General features: G+C 44.9%; 1 protein-coding gene across 6 annotated transcripts in view; it reads left to right on the plus strand.

The window, feature by feature from the left end:
• The window catches only part of LOC132781758 (ankyrin repeat and fibronectin type-III domain-containing protein 1-like), a 343353-nt gene that overhangs the window by 286291 nt on the left and 34517 nt on the right, over positions 1 to 22545 (plus strand). For all 6 annotated transcript variants that reach the window (XM_060786193.2, XM_060786191.2, XM_060786190.2 and 3 more), the window contains one exon: positions 21667 to 21868. In XM_060786193.2, the coding sequence (XP_060642176.2) occupies positions 21667 to 21868 (202 nt within the window). The remainder of the gene's footprint in view (positions 1 to 21666; positions 21869 to 22545) is intronic.

Here is a 22545-nt window from a genome sequence, read left to right on the forward strand (position 1 = left end):
CTTAGGCGATCCCTCGTTGGACGAGTGAGATGGTCTTCCATGATGGGTTTCCTTGTGGATTCGTAGGTGGCTGTGGAGCCCTATTCTTGACCTGCATCTTCTCCCACAGTGAAGGCATTGGTTTCCAGGTGGAAGGCGGTCCCGGTCAGGGTTGGCTTGACATGCCTTCCTCCTGGCACGTTTCTCTCTTTCACCCTCCACTCGTGCCTCCTCGAATTCTGCAGCACTGCTGGTCACAGCTGACCTCCAGCTGGAGCGCTCAAGGGCCAGGGCTTCCCAGTTCTCAGTGTCTATGCCAGAGATTTTAAGGTTGGCTTTGAGGCCATCTTTAAATCTCTTTTCCTGTCCACCAATGTTCCGTTTTCCATTCTTAAGTTCAGACTAGAGCAACTGCTTTGGGAGACGGTGGTCAGGCATCCAGACAACGTGGCCAGCCCAGCGGAGTTGATGGCAGAGGAACATCGCTTCAATGTTGGTGGTCTTTGCTTCTTCCAGCACGCTGACGTTTGTCCGCTTGTCTTCCCAAGAGATTTGCAGGATTTTCCGGAGGCAGCGCTGATGGAATCGTTCCAGGAGTTGCATGTGATGTCTGTAGACAGTCCACATTTCGCAGGCATATAGCAGGGTTGGGAGGACAATAGCTTTATAGACAAGCACCTTGGTATCCCTACGGATGTCCCGGTCCTCAAACACTCTCTGCTTCATTCGGAAAAATGCTGCAATCGCAGAGCTCAGGCGGTGTTGTATTTTGGTGTCGATGTTGACTTTGGTGGAGAGGTGGCTGCCAAGGTAGCGGAAATGGTCAACATTTTCTAATGTTACACCATTAAGCTGTATCTCTGGCATTGGGGAGGGGATGGCTGGTGACTGCTGGAACAGCACTTTAGTTTTTTCAATGTTCAGTGACAGGCCACGCTTCTCGTATGCTTCTGTGAAGGTGTTTAGAGTGGCTTGTAGATCTTCTTCTGAATGCGCACAGACAACATTGTCATCAGCATACTGGAATTCTATAACAGATGTTGTTGTAACCTTGGTTTTGGCTTTCAGTCTGCTGAGGTTAAACAGCTTGCCATCTGTCCGATAGATAATTTCCACTTCGGTGGGAAGCTTCCCGTCAACAAGGTGAAGTATCATAGTGATGAAGATGGAGAATAAAGTTGGGGCAATAACACATCCCTGTTTGACACCCGATTCCACCTTAAATGGGTCACTTTGGGAGCCATTGCTGTCCAAGACTGTTGCCATCATGTCATCATGGAGGAGCTGCATAATATTCACAAATTTGTTTGGGCACCCGATTTTTTGGAGGATGGTCCAGAGAGCGCTGCGATTCACTGTGTCGAATGCCTTTGCAAGGTCAATGAATGCCATGTACAGAGGTTGATTTTGCTCCCTGCATTTTTCTTGGAGCTGTCGTGCAGTGAAGATCACGTTCACGGTTTCTCTGGAAGGGCGATACCTCGATAGTTTCCGCAGTCTGTTCTTTCCCCTTTTTTGAAGAGGGTGATTATGGTGGCATCCTTGAAATCTGCTGGGATTTTCTCAGTCACCCACACTTTTTCAATGAGCTGGTGGAGTTGATGTGTCAGCTCTGGTCCTCCCTCTTTAAAGATTTCAGCAGGGATTCCATCCGGTCCGCTGGCTTTGTTATTCTTTTGTTGGCTGATGGCATTGCTGACTTCTTCCAAACTAGGCAGTGCTGCAAGCTCATCCCTGGTTTGTTGTTGTGGGATTTGTGAGAGGACCTCTTCGGCCACATTGGAGCTGTGGTTCAGGAGGCTTTGGTAGTGTTCTTTCCAACGTAGTGCAATTGATTTTTGGTCCTTCAGGAGTTTGGTTCCATCTGATGAGCGTAGAGGCTGTATGCCATGGTTTCTTGTTCCATAGATGACCTTTGTGGCTTTGAAAAATCCCTGAGCATCATGGGTATCTGCCAGGTGTTGGATTTCTTCAGCCTTCTTTGTCCACCAGTTGTTCTTGAGTTCTCTTGGCTTTCTTTGGACCTCAGCTTTTGCACTGGCATAGATCTTTTTCTTAGCAGCACAGTTGATGTCTCTCTGCCATGTTTGGAAGGCTTTCCTTTTCTTGTCAATTAGCTGTTGGATTTCATTGTCATTTTCATCAAACCAGTCTTGATGTTTCTTGGCTTGGTATCCAATAGTTTCTTCGCAGGCTTGGATGATGGAGGTCTTCAGTTTGTTCCAATGTTCCTCAACATTTTCGGGGTGTTCTGTGGGGAGATGGTCCTTGAGTGCTGTTTGGAGAAGGGCTCATCTGGAGGGCTCCTGAAGGGCTTGGGTGTTCATTTTGCGCCTTGTCTTTCTTCCTTGGAGTCTGCGCTTGGGGGCGATCTTGATAGCCATCATGGATCAGATTAGCCTGTGGTCAGTCCAGCAGTCATCAGCACCTGTCATGGCTCTTGTGAGGAGCACGTCACGGCAGTCTCTGGCACGTGTGATTACATAGTCTAAGAGGTGCCAATGCTTTGACCGGGGTGCTTCCATGATGTCTTGAACTTGTTTTTCTGGCGGAAGAGCATGTTGGTGATGACAAGGTTGTGTTCTGCACATTTGGTGAGAAGCAGGATGCCATTCGAGTTGCTGTTTCCAACCCCGTCTTTTCCTATGGTTCCTGGCCACAGGTCGAAGTCTCGCCCGACTCTTGCATTAAAGTCCCCCAGGAGGATGATTTTGTCCTCCTTAGGTATCCCCGATAGGACAGTGTCCAGCTGACAGTAGAATTTCTCCTTGATATCTTCATCAGCATCTAGTGTTGGTGCATAGGCACTTATGATGGTTGCCTGTTGGTTTTTGGCAAGATCAATTCGGAGGGTTGAGAGTCGTTCGTTGATGCCAGTGGGTGCTTCAGTCAGATGTTTCACCAGATCATTTCTGATGGCAAAGCCAACTCCGTGCATTCTTTGGTATTCTTCGGGCAGTCCCTTCCAGAAAAAGGTGTAGCCTCCTTTTTCTTCCTTCAGCTGTCCCTCTCCTGCTCTCCGGGTCTCCTGAAGGGCTGCTATGTCGATGTTAAAGCGTCCCAGCTACCTTGGTGACCCCACTGGATGTGGCAGTCCAGTCAGGGATAAGAGAGGCAGACTATGTTTAGGGCACCTTTTCTAGCCCCCTCCCCATGTGGGGTGAGCAGAGTGGGTCCTCAAAAGGGCTGGTCAGTCACGGATACAGCTGCCGAACTTCTCAACTGCCTCGGACCTTGAGGTAGAACGACTGAGTCCGTATCTACCGCCCATGTGCCAGTCTGTGACTAGGGGCTTCCAGATTTCACAGTCCTGCCCCCGTCGCCACTCGCTGATCGCCATGGGACTTTGGTTGGTTTGTTTTTATTTTCTTTGGAAGACACCTGTGTGTGGGTTTTTTTAATGTGTGGAGGTCAGTGCACAACTGATCAACACACAGTCTTCACAGAGTGAGGTTCCACTGGTGGTGTAGTTTAACACAATGACAATGGCTTCTCAATCTGTTGCAGCCTTCTTCCGCCTTCACAGCCATTGTAACATGTACCATGTTATCCTCCGCCTGCTCCGCCGTTGAGGTCTTTGGGTCTTCGGACTTGGTCCGGAACCTCCCCCGCGGCCACTCCTGGGAGTGCACGACTCCAGTGGTTGTGCCTACAGGTTCATCAGAACACGCAAGCCCCCTCACCACGACAAGGTGACAGTCCATCGAGGGGGAGGCTGGATCTACACTGCCCTGTATCTTTGGAACTGATCCCAGATTATCTGGCAGTGTGGACTCATGCAGTCCAGTTCAAAGTAGATAATCTGGGATCAGATCCTAGTAATGTAGAAGGGGCCTGAGACCGAAGGCATTTCTCCCTCCCACAACCTCCTCCCACTCCATTTAAACAATTTTAAAAATTGTGAAAGCCTTTGACAATACAATTTGCAAAATTCCCTATTGAAAGCAGTGTTCCCAGGTTTTCCATTACACAAGATTGTCTAGAATAGCACAGACCAATAGCATGCCACAATGTAGTATGGGCCAAATAGTCTTTAAGTAAAGCAGAATTAGAATTCAGGGAGAAAGGATGAGAGGCTGAGAGACCAAACAAAGGGAATCATCTAAGCAGCTTGTTCAGTTAGCCATCTCCTTCCAAGCCAGGTCTTGGCTACCCAGGCCCCTTCTACACTGCCATATAATCCAGATTATCACAGCGCATAATCCACAGTATCGGTTTTGAACAGGTTTATATGAGTCTACACTGCCATATAATCCAGTTCAAAGCATATAATCTTGATCTTATGTAGAAGTGCAGAAGGGGCTGTAGTCTTTGGCTGAGAAAATGTGTGGGAATCCCAGAGATTCCCAGTGGCGTTCCCCAAAGACCAGATATGAGGAAGAGATAGCAAGCCTTTGTAGCTCATATCAATTGAATTATCCAATACAATCAGCTTGATTTTTTCTGCTGCTGAGAAGTTAAATGGAGGAAGTGTTGCAAGCTCAGGTGAACCATAACATTGAACAAAACTGAGATGAATGCCTGGGCTATGTTTGTTCTTGTATAGTAGAACCCTTAGCACTAGATCTGCCAGGTTTCCCGGATGCTTTCAAGGTTGCTGCTTTCTCTTCAAATCCTCATTCAGAACGCTCCATTATGGAATCATGAGAACATGGAAAAGCCTGTTTTCTCTCGATGGCTTTCCCCATTACTCCTAGAAGGGGAGTCAATCCCATTGCATAGAGCTTTTCCTCTACTTCCAGATCTATGAGACGTGAGAGTTGGGCCCCTTTTACATTTGTATAGAACAAACACACAGATGCATCATAAGCTCAGCCTTTGGCTTCTCCGTGAAGACCACCCACCCATAAGAGCAACAATTAGAGCAACAATGTCCTGGTGCTGCTAATGATGTCAAAAGGCTGCCGACACTTGTAGCGGCAGAACGCCTGTGGTCTCTGCTTGCCTACACAATGGATTCCAGCTTGGTGAAACTGATGCAGACCTTTGTGAAAGAAATGTGTTCTGTTTAAGAGCTGCTTGCTGCAGAAAGTTTTACCGGATTGGGTTGCAGTTCTCCAGATAACATTTAGCCACTGTCTAAAGGAGATAGGAACCTTAGTCCCTGTTTAACCTTAAATTCCCATTTCTAGTTTGTATATAACACTATGAAACGTGTTTTTTTTTCCTGGGTGATCAATGTCATTTCTTAATTAGTTCTACCATAAAAACATGAAAAGCTTTACTAAATTGCAAAAACTTTGTTTTTGTGGGACATCATGCAAAAGCACATTTTGCTCTATTTTTTCAATGAATATCTCGTCCAATTCAATCTAGTTTGTGGCAGCCACAAAAACAAAGTTTATGGAGAAGAACAACTACTTTCAAAGTAAGAACTGCACCATTAAACAGGAATAACATTCCCAAACCAGGGACAGATTTTTTTTTCAAATTTTGTTACATAGTGTAATCAGTGTACGCACGTATATTGCAAGATTCTTGGAAATTGTATACTGTGTTATCCCCAATAATCTTAGTCAAGTTTTTGAAGTTTTTAAGGATTGAATATGTTAATAGTGTGAATGTATTATGTCTTCTTATTTAATCTGTTTTTGATTTGTTATTTGTACCTTCGGCATTTAATGTTTGCCAGTGTGTTTTACTTTAACTGTAAGCCATCCTGAGTCCCCTTGGGGGACTCAGTCCCCTTGGGGGGATAGGGTGGGCTATAAATAAAGCATTATTATTATTATTATTATTATTATTTAATTTATTCAGCTTACATCTTACAGTAAGTGCAATGGTGGCGCAATGGGTTAAACCCTTCTGCCAGCAGGACTGAAGACTGACAGGTTGGAGGTTCGAATCTGGGGAGAGCACAGATGAACTCCCTCTGTCAGCCCCAGCTCCCCATGCAGGAGCATGAGGGATGCCTCCCACAAGTATGGTAAAACATCGAAACATCTGGGCATCCCTTGGACAACGTTCTTGCAGATAGTCAATTCTCTCACAGCAGAAGTGACTTGCTGTTTCTCAAGTCGCTCCTGACATGAAGAAAAAAAATCTTACAGATGTTGCATGGTCTGCATGTGCCTTTCAAATTACTCCCATTTATTATCTGATAAAAAGGGATGTAAGCCTTTTCATCATAGAAATCCCCCCGCAACAAGTGATGCTAAGATTACTACTCATTGTTTAGTACAGTTTATTTTTTAAAATACGTATATATACATAAACCAAAGCAAAACTACAGACTTGCTTGGCTCTGGCTGGCTCTGGGGTTGTCATTGCAAAACCAAACAGGTATGTTTGCCATCAGCTCTGTTCAAAACAAGGTACTTTGCCAGATGGCAAGAAGAAGAGGCCAGGTTTTAGTAGAATGTCAAGGTACAGACAGATTTTCTGTACCTAATCTACAGGTTTTCAGGTCAACATCCTCGTTGATTATCCTTGAGATCAGCAGATACCAACAAAATCAAATGCAGCTACTGCTGTAAAAATCCTTATAAGTAATACACCATTTAAAATTGATATTATCCTCTTCCCTTTGAAAGCACTGATGCCATTAATAGCTGATAATTCTTTGTGGTCTCTTTGCCTCAACACATGAGTCTTTACCGTTTACAGAAAACCCACACACACAGATAGATATCTACATAAAAACTCCAACCATCACCCAAGTCAAAAAAGAAGCACCATTAAAGCCTTGGCAGACCGTGCAAAAAGAATCTGCGAACCCCACCTCCTCCGAGATGAACTGAACCACCTCAACTGGGCTCTCCAGGCCAATGGATACTCCACCTCAGACATCAGAAGAGCTGCAAGACCAAGAACAAGCCGCGAGAGTCAAGATGAAGATCCACCCAGAGGAAAAGTGTTCCTGCCATACATCAAGGGAACCACTGACCGCATAGGGAAGCTGATGAGGAAACACAACATACAAACAATCTACAAGCCCACCAAGAAAATCCAACAAATGCTACGTTCAGCAAAGGACAAGAGGGATCCTCTCACCTCTGCAGGAGTCTACCGTGTACCATGCAGCTGTGGACAAGTCTACATAGGGACCACCAAACGCAGCGCCCAGACACCAATCAAGGAACATGAAAGGCACTGCAGACTACTCCAACCAGAGAAATCAGCCATAGCAGAGCACCTGATGAACCAACCTGGACACAGCATTTTATTTGAGAACACAAAAATGCTGGACCACTCTCACAACCACCATGTCAGACTACACAGAGAAGCAATTGAAATCCACAAACATGTGGACAATTTCAACAGAAAGGAAGAAACCATGAAAATGAACAAAATCTGGCTACCAGCATTAAAAAATTCTAAAATTGCAACAACAAAAACAGTAGAGAGAAAAACAGGCAGGGACATCTAATCACCTTTCAAGAAGAGTTTGCTCCAGGCACTGTCAGCCCATTGTATGCTAATCAAGATGGTCAGTTGCAAGATTCACACCTAGCCCAACTTACAAAAGCCCTTTGTCTCACCCTGGTCATTCCACAGATATATAAACCCCTTTTTCCCAATTCCAGCAGACCTCACCTCTGAGGATGCTTGCCATAGATGCAGGCGAAACGTCAGGAGAAATGCCTCTAGAACATGGCCATATAGCCCGAAAAAACCCACAAGAACTCTTAAGAAAATAGATTGTGGAAGAACTGCTCCCTGTGGAATGGACTGGAAGCCTTTTAATACCCCCTTCCTAGTCTACCTCCCTTCCCCCTCCCCACCCTAACCCCAATCATACCCCTAATCCCTACCTTAACACTACCCTATCCAACCCACTTCCCAACCCCCCTCCCCCCATTACCTGCCTCACTCACTATCTATAAACTTTCCTACATTTCTCCACATCCTTTTAGTTCCCCCTCTTTTATTGTATTTGGGGAAAGAAGTGAGTAAAAAATATGAATAAAGGAAGGAATTCCTGCTGGTAAGAGCTGTTCATCAGTGAAATATCCTGCTGCGAGTGGTGACAGGGCAGGACTGTGAAATCTGGAAGCCCCTAGTCACAGACTGGTACATGGGCAGTAGATATGGATTCAGTTGTTCTACCTCAACGTCCGAGGCAGTTGAGTGGGTCGGCAGCTGTATCCATAACTGAGTAGCCCTTTTTAAGATCCACTGTGCTCACCCCACATGGGGAAGGGGCTAGAAAAGGTGCCCTAAACATAGTCTGCCTCTCTTATCCTGACTGAATAAATATCAGCAGGAACACAAGCGTGGTGGTATTCATCTTCTTGATGGGAAGCTTCCCACCGGAGTGGAAATCATTTATCGGACAAATGGCAAGCTATTTAATCCTGCTGTATGCCTACAAAACATGGACTGTCTACAGATGTCACACTCAACTCCTGGAACAATTCCATCAGCATTGCAGCCAAAAATTCCTGCAAATCTCTTAGGAAGATAGGCAGACAAATATCAGCATGCTGGAAGAAGCAAAGTCCACCAGCACTGAAGTGGTGCTCCTAAGCCATCAACTGGACTGACCACGTTGTCCGAATGCCTGATCACCATCTCCCAAAGCAGTTACTATACTCCCAACTGAAGAACTGGAAATGTAATGTTGATGGACAGGAAAAGAGATTTAAAAATGGACTTAAATCCAACTTTAAATACTGTGGCATAGACACTGAGAACTGGGAAGCCCTGGCCCTTGAGCGCTCTAACTGGAGGTCATCTGTGACCAGCAGTGCTGCAGAATTTAAAGAGGCATGAATGGAGGGTGAAAGGAAGAAATGTGCCAAGAGGAAGGCGTATCAAACCAACCCTGATCAGGACTGCTTTCCACCTGAAAACCAATGTGCTCACTGCGGGAGAACATGCAGGACAAGAATAGGACTCCACAGCCACCTACAGAACCACCACCAAGACACTACACTTAGAGGACCATCATTCTTGGGCTACGAGATATCGCCTAACTAGGTAAGTAAGTAAGCTGTTGCCTAGGAGTCTGGTTGAGCCAAGCAGAGGCTAGCTGGTCATTTGACCAGAGTGCTTTGACTGTGCATTCCATACATTGAAGATGGAGGTTGGACTGGGTGGCACATGGGGCTCATAGAAAAAGTGTGGGTGACCAAGAAAATCCCAGCAGATTTCAAGGATGTTACCATCATCACCCTCTTCAAAAAAGGGGAAAGAACAGACTGCGGAAACTATCGAGGTATCTCCCTTCTAACCTCCGCTGGGAAAATCCTCACAAGAATCCTTGCAAACTGCCTTCTATCCCTCTCAGAAGACACCCTCCCAGAATCCCAGAATGGCCTCCGCCCCTCCAGAGGAACAGTGGACATGATCTTCACTGCATAACAGCTCCAAGAAAAATGCATGGAAAAAATCAACCTCTGTACATGGCATTCATTGACCTTGCAAAGGCATTCGACACAGTGAATCACAGCGCGCTCTGGACCATCCTCCAAAAAATCAGGTGCCTTAACAAATTTGTGAACATCCTGCGGCTCCTCCATGATGATGTGATGGCAACAGTCTTGGACAGCAATGGCTCCCAAAGTGACCCACTGAAGGTGGAATCAGGTGTCAAACAGGGATGTGTTATTGCCCCAACTTTATTTTCCATCTTCATCACTATGATACTTCACCTTGTTGACGGGAAGCTTCCCACCGGAGTGGAAATTATCTATCGGACAAATGGCAAGCTATTTAACCTCAGCAAACTGAAAGCCAAACCAAGGTTACAACAACATCTGTTATAGAACTCCAGTATGCTGATGACAACGTCATCTGTGCACATTCAGAAGAAGACCTACAAGACACTTTAAACATCTTCGCAGAAGCATACAACAAGCTCGGCCTGTCATTGAACATCGAGAAAACCAAAGTGCTCTTCCAGCAGTCACCAGTCAATCCCTCACCAATGCCAGAAATACAGCTTAATGGTGTAACACTAGAAAATGTTGACCATTTCCGCTACCTTGGCAGCCACCTCTCCACCAAAGTCAACATTGACACCGAAATTGAACTCTGAGCTCTGCGAGTGCAGCATTTTTCCGAATGAAGCAGAGAGTGTTTGAGAACCGGGACATCTGTAGGGATATGAAGGTGCTTGTTTATAAAGCTATTGTCCTCCCAACCCTGCTATATGCTTGCGAAACATGGACTGTCTAAGCAACTCCTGGAACGATTTCATCAGCGCTGTCTCCGGAAAATCCTGCAAATCTCTTGGGTAGACAAACGGACAAATGTCAGTGTGCTGGAAGAAGCAAAGACCACCAGCACTGAAGCGATGGCCCTCCGCCATCAACTCCGCTGGACTGGCTACATTGTCCAGATGCCTGACCACTGTCTCCCAAAGCAGTTGCTCTACTCCAAACTCAAGAACGGAAAACGGAATGTTGGTGGGCAGGAAAAGAGATTTAAAGATGGGCTCAAAGCCAACCTTAAAAACTCTGGCATAGACACTGGGAACTGGGAAGCCTTGGCCCTTGAGCACTACAGCTGGAGGTCAGCTGTGACCAGCAATGCTGTAGAATTTGAAGAGGCACGAACAGAAAGCGAGAGAGAAACGTGGCAAGAGGAAGGCACATCAAGCCAACCCCAACCGGGACCACCTTCCACCTGGAAACCAATGTCCTCACTGTGGGAGAAGATGCAGATCAAGAATGGGGCTTCACAGTCACCTATGGACCCACCGCCAGAACACTGACCCTGGAAGACTATCCAACTCGGACAACGAGGTATCGCCTAAGTAAGTAAACATACAAATACAGCAAGTGCATAAACAATAGCACAATAGCAATAACAAATAGTATAGCATCATAAATCCCTACTGGTTTAAAATTCAATAAAATACAACAGTGGCCATAGATATAAAATAAACTGTAATTAATATCAACCCCATAAAGTGTTAAGGTGAAACAATCACTAAATCCTTGGGAATAATCACTAAAGAATTCCTAAACAAGGTCAAAGCCTTGTTTGAAGAGCCAAGTTTTAAAAATTTGTTCAGAAAACTTGGAGAGTGGGGGCTAATTTATTCTCTCTTGGGAGGGCATTCCAAAGCCAGGAGGCCACCACTGGGAAGGCCCTCTCTTTCATACTCACCAACTGCGCTTGAGATGGAGGTGGGACCCAGAGGAGGGCCTCCCCGAGAGATCTCAGAGCCCGTGCTGGTTCATAGAAGGAGATGTGGTCTTGAAGGTAGCTTGGATCCTAACTGCTGAATAGGGCAGCGGTTCCCAACCTGTGGTCCACAGACCACTAGTGGTCCGCGAGAACTAAACTAGTGGCCTTCAAAGCAAAGACCTTGTAAAATACAACTCCCAGGATGCCATTACACTGTGAGCTAGGGCAGTTCAATTTTATAGTGCTATGCAACCTGTGTTTCCAAATCAAAAAGTATCCTGGTTTACTGTGGGTGCCAGGAAAAGCAGGAAAGGGAAAGAGCAGGAAGGAGGAGCAGAGAAAAAAGGGCAGAAGATGAGGAGGAGCCCTTTGTGCAGAGCTTGCCTCTTCCTACCTGAACTCAGGGCATGCCACCTCTGCAAAATGCCGGAGATGGAAAAGGCCGCCTCTCAGGAGCATGGGTGACGCACAGCCCTCTTCCCTCCCTCCTTGCTTCCTGCCTTTCTTCTTTCCTTCCTCCTCTCCTTCATTCTTTCCTTTCTCCCTTCTTTCCTTCTCTCCCCTTCCTCCCTCCTTCCCTAAGTCCCATCCATTCCTCCCTTTCTTGCTTGCCTCCCTCCTTCCTTCTTTTCTTCCTTCTCTCCCTCCCTTCCTTTCTCCCTCCTTCCTGCTTCCTAGAGCAATAACATTGGCCCCCGTATTGCTCGACTTGTAAATATGTAAGCTCACATTGATGCAAACCAAATTTAATTTTCTATTTAAAATGTTCTTTTTATATTATAATAGTACTCTTAATTCATGTTACTATTAAGTTTAATTAATATGTTAAAAGTTTAGATTAAAGTTTATTTTTAGATTAACACAGTTTATTATTCTTGAACCTTGTGGTCCCTGCTAACAAAAAAACAACAAAAAAACAAAGTGGCCCCTGGTCATAAAAAGGTTGGGAACCACTGGTTTATACCCAATATTTATGCAGTGCCCTCAAGATCCTTCTGGAAAACTTTCCAGATTTAATCTCGGAAGCAATGTGTTGTTCCTCAAAATGTGTTGAATTGACTGCAGAAGGAATTCAGTAAATGTGAAGAGCAGGCTTGTGGCTTCGCTCTGAGCCAAGGGTCGACCACACAATCTCAGCCGAAGAAGTGTGAGAACACAAACACTTGAGGGGCAATTGATGTGAAATCTCTGGCAATTTCCACCTCATTAGAGAGGTGTGAATCAATTTCTAGCCACCTGCCCAACGGTGTTATACGGAGGCTTGCATTTCTGCCATTGCTCTGCTTCCTGATATGGCTGAGATACTGGCTGACAACCTGAAATTTGGTTCTTCTCTGTGAATCATGCAAATTGAACCTTACTGCACCTGCAGAGTACATCTTTGTGGCCCTGAATTCGGTCAGTATAAATAATAATAATAATAATAATAATAATAATAATAATAATCTTTATTTATATCCTGCCACCATCTCCCAAAAGGGACTCGGGGTGGCTTGCAAGACACTGCACTGCAGTATATAACATAAACGATACATGAGTATAAAACAATATTACATAAAAATTATAAAACAACAACTATCAACACATAAAATAAAATAACACAATTTAAAACACAGAACCATTAGTAGTTAAAACTAGCTGCCATCAATTTAAACTAAAGTGCCAGAGTGTCAACCACTTCATAGAAAGAGATGCGGTCTCGAAGATAGGTTGGACCCAAAGTATATAGGGCTTTGTAGGTAATAACCTGCACCTTGAATTGAGCCCAGAAAGTTGTCAGAAGCCAGTGGAGCTGCTTGAATAGGGGCATAGTATGTTCCCTTTAGCTAGCTCCAGTTATTACTCTAGCAGCCGACCTTTACACTGCCTGCAGTTTCCAGTCTTCAAAGGCAGCCCCACATAGAGTGCATTACAGTAGTCCATTCAGGATGTAACTAAGGCATGGAACACTATGGCCAAGTCAGGCTTTTCGAGGTATGGTCACAACTGGCACACAAGTTTTAACTGTGCGAAGGCCCTCCCGGCCACCGCCGACACCTGAGCTTCAAGCGTCAACAATGAGTCCAGAAGGACACCCTGCCTGCAGATCTGTGTCTTCAAGGGGAGTGTAACCCCCTCGAGCTCAGGTAGCCACCCTATATGCCATTCAGCCTTGCGACTGACATGGAGAACCTCTGTCTTGTCTGGAATAAGTCTCAGTTTGTTGACCCTCATCCAGTCCATCACAGCTGCCAGGTACTGATCCAGGGAGCTTCCTTGGACTGAGGTGGAAAATAGTCAAGTTGTGTGTCATCTGCATAGAGAGTCACTTAACTCCAAAACTCCGGATGACCTTATCCCAGTGGCTTCATGCAGAAAAAGCATTGGGGGAAAGACTGGAACCTTGCGAGACCCCACAGCTCAAAGGCCAGGAATCCGAGCAGGTGTCCTGCAGCTTCACCTTCTGGGTACGATCCTCCAGGAAGGAGAGGAGCCACTGCAACACATTGCCCCCAATATATATAGTGTCCTTGTATTATTTTAATGAATCCAGACTTTCCTGAAGCAATACCTTTAGATTATGTGAATGCTGAAAAGCATGAATCCCAGTACACAAGTACATCTCAATGGAATTCCACTGCCTACCCAGTCTATTGTGAAGCTTCCTCATTCATTCCTGCGCTGCTTCTTCAGCTAGTTCCCAAGCCATAAGATGAAGATGAAGAAGAACTTTATTTTTTCTACCCCGCCCCCATCACCCCAAGGGAACTCGGGGAGGCTTACATGGGGCCAAGCTAATTAAAAGCAAAGACAACAGATTAAAAGCAAAGACAACAGCAAATTACAAATTAAAATAGCACAAACAGCATAAAAGTAATAAACAAGTATCAAGCAACAGCAAACCAATTTTGGAGGGGGGAAAAGGCCAACATGCAATTTGATTAAAGGGTAAATAGTTCAATAAGGTGGATAGGAACATAAATGGCACAGGAGATATCATGAGAACAGAGCAATTAAACAGGATCAGGATGACCCAGTTTATTATCCAATACCTGCTAAGGAGTTCTTTATGTGACACTTCGACAAATCCATGATCAATGTACCTAAGCATTTCCAAACAAGAATCTACTCACATCCCAGTGATGCCATTTACAAGCACTGTTACGGATGTCAATCAGATAGTTATTAGTGGCATTTTAACAGGAATGAGCCTTATGGTCTTCTCTGCGTTCTTGTGAAGAATGCCACATATACTACATAATAACGTTCTATGGGCTAAATGTACCCATGGAGCCAGTGTCCAAGAAAACACCATCTGTTTTTCACCAAAATGTTACACAGTCCTTCCCAGAGGTTCAGACTGTTCCATCTGTGTATGTTCTCAGCAGTAACGACCAAAAGGTGTCACAATCCAACTACTGCAGCCGATACAGTTCATGATGCATTCCATTGCTTAAAATTGTCCTCCAGTAGCAAGGAAAGTGGAGCCAGCATGACGTAATGGTTTGAGTGTTGCTCTAGACCTCTGGGAGACTAGTGTTCAAATGTTGGTGTTGGGCAGGTCACACACTCAGCCTCGGAAGAAGGCCATGGCCTTCTTACCAAGAAAATCTTACCAAGAAAATGCCATGATAGGTAGGTTCACATTCAGATCGCTGTTGTTCAGAAATGATTTGAAGTCTTACAAAGATCATGATAACAGCAACAACAAGTAGTCATTGGGTCAAAGTTTGCCTTGCAAACCCTAGCACATGTACCACAATTTAATTATAAAGTAACTGTTCTTTTCCACATACAGGCTCATCCTCATTTGTCGGGAGAGTGTTTCAAAACTCCAAAAAAGCAACATCATAAAAGGCAAAATAGTTACTGTAATCCAGCAGCCCACAAATTGTCTCAGATAAAATCAGAGAAATTCAGTGTGTTAGGTGGGGAGTCTATGAATATCTTCTGCTTTTAAGAACGTAATTATTAGTGCTGGCGCTCTTTCAGCATATGATCCTTCAACATTGGACTGAAGAAAAGTTGTTTCCTATTAACTGTAATTTACTGATGCTTATCCATGCCCAGAAAACCAGTTCAGGGCCTGTATTTCTCAGTTAATGCAAATTAGTCTGACAGACTGTCGGGTGATACAAATTGCCATTCACTTTTTATGGGGCTTAGTTGCTGAGAGATATGTAGCACGTTGTTTTCCTGTCGGAGAAAACTCAAAATTCTAAAATCCAAATGAAGGATTGGTTTCAGGACCCACTTCAGATACCAAAAAACATGCATGCTCAAATCCCTATGCAAAGTAGCCTCCACTGTGTTCACAGCATCTCTGGAAACCTCATGAGGGTAGCAGCAGGGATTGTGTGAATGATGCTGAGGGCATCCCAGACCCTTGCTTTCAAGCTGATCTGACCAGCCGCAGGGAGTTCTGCAGTTCTTGGATGCCTAGTTGGGCCAAGTTCGATGAAATGTGCCCCAGTAGCAGCCCCAACCAGGGACTCTTTGTAGCCTTATGCTCTCTCCTTACGCTTCTTTCCCCAGCCCAAACAATGTAACCAATCCCTAAATAAAGACTAATTGAATTGTAACCTTTACCTCTTCAGAATGATACTTTGTGTCTTTTTCCTGACACACACAGTTATAAAGCATGAAATTACTTTTTCCGGGACGTGGGAGACTGCTGGCCCACCTGGGATGCCTTCCAGGCGTCCCAGGGAGGGTGAATCTGCGTTTCTTCAAACCACGGATACGGAAACCCCTCGGGGCCCCGTATCCGCGAGTTGACGGATCGACTCCATTTTGGTGCCATATTTTTCCTAGCTAAATTCGAACAATATCTGCTATCTCGCTTTCTGCATTTCGGACCCCTATGCTCGGGGAATAACCTTTGATTTTTAAAGAATATTTTTAAGGAAAACAGCTGATTGTCAAATCCAAGCCTCGCTGCTGCTGCGCTACTGCTGCTGCTTGATGCAGTTACCCCATGAGGCTTTCGGAGAGCAGATTGGTCACCGGGCTCCAACCCTTGGAGGGAGTTATAGTTTTCCAAGGACCAAGGACAAGCTTCGTCCTCAGCGCTGCAGGGCTCCACATCTTGGCTCAGTGGAAATCATCAGACCCCTTTTTGTGACTTTTGGACTTTTTGCCACACTTTATGGACCTCTTTTCCCTTCATGGACTTACTTTCACCCATGAATCTTCCTGGAATGAAATATAAATTCATACTGTGCCATGATCAAGGCTTTTTATCAATTGCCCTATGAGACATTGGGGGAGGGATGGATGGATATGATTTTTAGTATGATTTCTGTATTTCTATATTTCCCCTCATGTATTGACTTTTTCCTGACCCTTTTGTCCCATTCCCTTCTCCTTGAAAAAATGTATAAAAATATAAGTAAGTCGCCCTGTCCCTGGAAAGGAAGCAATTAGTGATTGTGGAAACCCTCATCAAAGAACATTCCTTGCATGGACGATAACAAAGAATCATGCCTGGCCTTGGAGGATCTGGCCACCAGGGAGATGATCGCTTGGCAGAATTTTAATCATATTACAATAGTACAAAGGGGAGCCTTCAGAAAATTCCCCCCTCCTGACCTGTTTCCATTCAAGCTCTCCCATTGAAGACATCCACCTAAAGTTTCCCCCATTGTTCCCCTGTCTTATCGTAAGAGGAAAACCCGGATTAAATTGGTATTGCCCACATCAATGTTTATTTCAGTCAATCACCAGACAATAGCATGAAGGCCGTACCGGACTCGTTAAGGTCCTGGACATTTCCTGTATCTCCATAATCCATTCAAGAATGCATTGTATTCCCTTGTCCCGCCTCCCTCCCTCCTGATTCGCTGGAGCGCCAAGGTGGCAGGAGCCTTCTGATTGGCTCTGGCGCACTGCAGGAGCCCTGTGATTGGCCCAGGCATGCGGGAGGCGGCCGAGCCTCCTCCCAGCTGTTAACGCGCCAGCCAATCACCTCTGAGCAGGGTGAGGGGTGGAGAGTGGGAGATTTGAACCACACAACTCTGTATTTCTATAAAAATGGCTTTATTTTGTACTCACGTTATGCTCAGCATGGCGAATGGGCGAATGATGGCTGCTTTGCATCCTTTTCAGCTGAATTGCTAATAAATCATCTTGTTAGCACTTTCTTCAACTTTGGTGAGATTCTTTTTGGGAACCTAGGGAAAATAAATTACTTAAAATTAGGCTTCTCTTTGCTCACCAACATAGCGATCCCTCTTTGGTGGGGCCGCAGGGTCTCTCCTCCTGTAATAGACCCTTTTAAATTCCCTATCGACTTCATGAATGCAAGGCTAAGCCTTATAAGATCCTATTAAAATGGTACAGCAGCAGCAGAAATGGTGGCAAAGGTGAGTTGAACCTGCAGTCATGAAACTTTGGATACAGCATGCCCACCATATATATTTATTAAGCTAAGCAAAATCCAATTGGCTCACCCCGCCATTTCAGAGTGGCTACATTATGCATCTATGACTACTTTGTTTCTTCCATTCTGAGGTGTGCTTTTTTCCTGTATAAGACATTTCTAAAAATGAGGTGCATCTTAGAATCGTAAGTATATTGTCCTTTTTTTGGTGGTGGCAATGGTCCTGAGATGAGGTTACATCTTACAATCTATGGTGTCTTACAATGGATGAAATGTGACATTTCAAGAAAGTGATTTGCATAGTGAATGACTGTGGTAGTGAAATGGCAGTCCTTCCCTTAAATCTATTCCTGGCCTTGTTTCCCAGTTAAGACCAGGAACAAGGAGATTATAAACACAGGAGCTTTATTTTTGCAGAAGCAAAACCCACGGTGGGCTTTGTAAAGCCAGAATAATGCCACTTCCTGGGAGATAAAATGGAGCCTCTTTTATACACGTTTCTCTTGGTCACACATTGCACTGTAACATTGCTCATTCTGCCTCCCTTCTTGTTCATTCTCTGCATATGTCCAAGTTTCTCAATGAAGTGATTGTTTTTCTTAGTTTGCAGCTTGCATTATCTTACCTTTTGGCTGCTTTTGCAGGCCAAAGTCTTGAAGGCCAGAATGGTCTCCATTGCTGTGGAAACCTAGCTCTTCACTCTCCAGCCTACTCTTCCTAACTCCCCATCCCGTCTGTACTGTTATTCTGTACTGTTCCACTACACGGGCGGAGGCCACAAGGGGTGCTAGAGAGAGAAGGGTGGTCCGTTTTATGGGTGGAGGGTGAGTTGGAGGAGTAAAACCATTTCACTCTTTTCCTGTTATTTCCCCCACCCATGTTGCTGTTGTGGAAACAGCCCTTGTTTATGAAATGGGAAGTGGGGAGGGAAAACAACCAGCTAAAATAGGGGAAATTGTTTTCCTCCTTTAACTCCCCTCCCCATAAAATGGACTATCTCTAGCTCCCCCTTGTGGCCTCCAACCAGATAATGGAACAGTACCAATTACTCTTCCAACAATGGTTAACATTATGTTACAGCCAGGTGTCTTGAGTAGGATCTTTTGTGGCAAGATAAAACTCTGTCAAGCTAAACTGGTGTGAGATAGGCAAGGTTTGAGCCAGTGGTTCCTTCCTTCCAGTGCTTACTATGCTGTAGCTTCCGGGAGGTAGTTTAGAGATGTATTGTTTTACATAGGGCATCCTTGAACACAAGGACAAATTAATTCCTTAGCTTCTTCCCACTATTTTTTCTTCATAGCTTCTGGCTTATATTTGCCTATTCAAAAAGCATGTAGAGAAACTATTCAGTTCAGACATGGTCAGGGGAAAGGGGCAAGGAACCTATTTTTGGTACAAAACCTCACTAGGGGTTTCCAAAAATACATATTTTTGTGCAAAGATATTGGGTTGAGGATGGCATTTCTTTTCAGAAAAAAAGTGTGTTTTTCCTCCCCTGGATGCAGTGTCTTTTGAGCAAAACTTAAAATGAATTTTAAAAGCCATGTGCATGTTTGCACAGAAGGACCATTTCCTGAAGCCCTGAAGTTGGGCCAAAGCAGCACAAAACCCTCGCTTCTGTGTTACTCTTCCTGACCAGGTTTCCTAAACCAATGTTTTGTGTGTCCAAGAAAGGAATAACAGGGAAGAGCCTGTCCATCCCTTTATGGGTTTGCAGCTACTTTTAGCCCGGCAGGATCAGGTGACCTCAGGAAATAGCCAGGTCCCCTCTTGCCTTGTATAATGGCTGGCGCTGATCTGTCTCCTTGGGTTGAGCAGCGCGTTGTTCATTGAAGGCAAAACTGCTGGCCGACTACTTGGGAGTGAAGTTGGGAGAAGTTTTTTCCAAATGCACCCCCTTCCCATTAAAGAAAAAAAAAGCCCCAACAAACTCTTGGCTCGTCTGCCTCCAGGCTGCCAGCCCCGAGAGCTATTTCCGTCAGTGTCCTGATTTGTGAGGAGGAAGTATTCATAGTTTGGGAGTAAGGGTTAGGCGAGAGCATAATACATGCGTGTTCTAGATATTTGTGGCTTTAAACTAGAGTTGATTCAATAAAGAAATAGCTTTTTTGGTATGAGTCCTACATTTTCTATTCATGTTTTTTCCCCTCTCCCAGTGAGTCATGTCAGTTCACAACCAGGACTTGGAGTCTTTGCACACAGTCCTTCTATATGTTAGCATTTCAGGCTAATCTAATTAGGGCAAAGTAATTGTTCGCAGCTTAGGTTAATTAGTATTTGTGGTGGGTTGGCCTCCTAGCGAGTGTCGCACAACGCGTGTGTCGTTTGGCTGGTGTCAGTCATCTGCTCCTCTGCTTCTTGAAATACTGTCTGCAGTGAACGTTTTAGGGGGCTTCTTTGCAAGGTCTCCCAAAGTTGGAAGCTATGTGGTATTTGTGTCCCTCTCATGGAATTGTGTCCACATCTGCTTTCATAGTTTCACTTAAGTTACAAAGTTCTTTATTTAAATTTGAGGAAAAGTTGAAGTACAGTGGGCTGCTGAATTTATTTGTAAGTCGGAACAGGGACATTTTTAAGTGTGACTCCAGCCAAATCTATCTATCTACTATCTGTGTCCCCATTTGGAGGATTCCATCTCACTTTCTGTCCCCGTGAGAACTGGATTTTGAAAAACATGGCTGGTTGTGGAAACAAGGATTGGAGATAAAACTTCAATGGAGACCTCTTCCCCCACGACAATGACTCTTCCAGGAGTTTATTTCATTTTCTTCCAAGGGGTACTTTCCTCTCACTTCCTGGTGTCTCAGCCCCATTCATAACTGTGAGTTGTTTATATGTCGGATGTTTGTGACTCGGGGACAGCCTGTATAGAGTTGGAAGGGGTTTCAAGAGCCACCAAGTCCAACCACTGCTAAATGCGGGAAATCCAACTTGGGCATCTGCAGCAGGGAGATACATGCTCTGCCCCAAAAGTTATTGAAGGTTTTCTTGCATGGCATAAAGGCCAGGAACAGCAAATACAAATGGCCTGGACCATAATAGTATAGGCCATAATCAGCATTTTCGATTGTTCCCAGAAATTGCTCCTTGTAGCTGTGTTTTAGTGGCAACTTTAGGAAGTCAGAGTAGCAGTGTTCTGCATATTAAGCCTGCTTTGTATTCCTTCTCAATGCAAGCCCTTTGGAACTGGAGGCAAATCTAACTGCCACAGCTAGAAGATCAGGAGGAAATCTTCCTTTGGATGATAGAAGTTCAGTTCTTTGATTGCTGTCAGAAAGCAGTAGAATCTTTAATGATTTCACAAGACTCATGGGCTTTAAAAAAAGGATTTGTTATAAGCTGGTTATATGTTGAGTATAACTGTGATTGATGTTTTATCCCTTGAAGATATTGTTGTTTTTATTATTTACTGTCCATGTGAAAAAACCCCCACCTTAAATGCATGTTGAATTATTTTTAGAAACCTTATAGTACATTGCATGGACTGTAGGTATGCAGGACAAGAACAAAGGAATGGGTGAGAGAACAGAGAGCTATAGGGAGGCCATGTGCAAAAGATAAAAGATGCCAACTGACTCTAAGTGAACATTTTTGAAATAAAGGTTTGTATTTCATGATTTTGTAAGAAGGTTTCAGACTAAACATATTCTATGAATCATGTGCATATTTCATGTGCTTTTTCTGCGTGACAGAAAGAAGGGGGCAGGCCTAGATGGCCCATGTTGTCTTGTCCAACTCTTACCATTTTAATACACACGCACGCATGCACGCACACACACACACACTGTATGGGCCATTGATTTTTGCACAGCAGATTCATAAATGTTCAAATTAGACAAAATTCTTCTTCAGAGTGAAATACTCCTACACCAATCTTTTATTCCTTCCTTCCCTCCCCTTCGCTCTTCCTTTCTTCTTTCCTCTCTTTTTTCTTTCTTCTTCCTTCCTTCCCTTCATCTTCTCCTTTCCTTTCTTCTTTTCTTTCTTTACTCCTTCCTTTCTTCCCTCCCCTTTGCCTTCTCCTCTCCTTTTTTTCTTTTCTTTCTTTCTTCCTTCCTTCCTTCCTTCCTTTCCCTTCTCCTTTACTTTTATTCCTTCCTTCCTTCCTTCCTTCCTTCAATCCATCCATCCATCCTCCTTACATCCATCTTCCTTTCTTCCTTTCTTCCTTTCTTCCTTTCTTCCTTTCTTCCTTCCTTCCTTCCTTCCTTCCTTCCTTCCTTCCTTCCTTCCTTCCTTCCTTCCAGGACGTCCTCACCTAAAATGACACAGCAAATGAGAGACCTACAGCTGGCCCAGTCTCGAAAGCAGCCTGGACCTTCATCTCCAAATGCCGCCAAGAGGCTCTATCGGAACCTCTCTGGAAAATTCCGAGTGAATTACATGTCATTTGATGAAGGAAGCTTAGCAGGGAGGAATGAAAAGGAGAAGCTGCGGAAGTCTTACCTTGTAAGTATGCTGTATTGCAATACGGGTTTGTATTATCCCCCTTTTTCTTGCACATGGCAGTGCAGGGCAAAGGGGATCAACCCCTTTTCGGAGTGCGATGTCATCTGTACGCGGATGATGTCCAACTCTGTCACTCCTTCCCACCTGCTACTAAGGAGGCTGTCGAGGTCCTGAACCGGTGCTTGGCCGCTGTGACGGTCTGGATGGGGGCGAACAAATTGAAATTGAATCCAGACAAGACAGAGGTACTCCTGGTCAGTCGCAAGGCCGAACAGGGTATAGGGTTACAGCCTGTGTTGGATGGGGTCGCACTCCCCCTGAAGACGCAGGTTCGCAGTTTGGGTGTGATCCTGGACTCATCGCTGAGCCTGGAGCCCCAGGTTTCGGCGGTGACCAGGGGAGCATTCGCACAGTTAAAACTCGTGCGCCAACTGCGCCCGTACCTTGGGAAGTCTGACTTGGCCACGGTAGTCCACGCTCTGGTTACATCCCGTTTGGACTACTGCAACGCTCTCTACGTGGGGTTGCCTTTGAAGACGGCCCGGAAGCTCCAACTAGTCCAACGTTCGGCAGCAATGATACTAACGGGAGCGGAGCGCAGGGAGCATACAACTCCTCTGCTGCACCAGCTCCACTGGCTGCCGATCTGCTACCGGGCTCAATTCAAAGTGCTGGCG

Source organism: Anolis sagrei, chromosome X, assembly GCF_037176765.1.
Source record: "Anolis sagrei isolate rAnoSag1 chromosome X, rAnoSag1.mat, whole genome shotgun sequence".
Lineage (NCBI taxonomy): Eukaryota > Metazoa > Chordata > Lepidosauria > Squamata > Dactyloidae > Anolis > Anolis sagrei.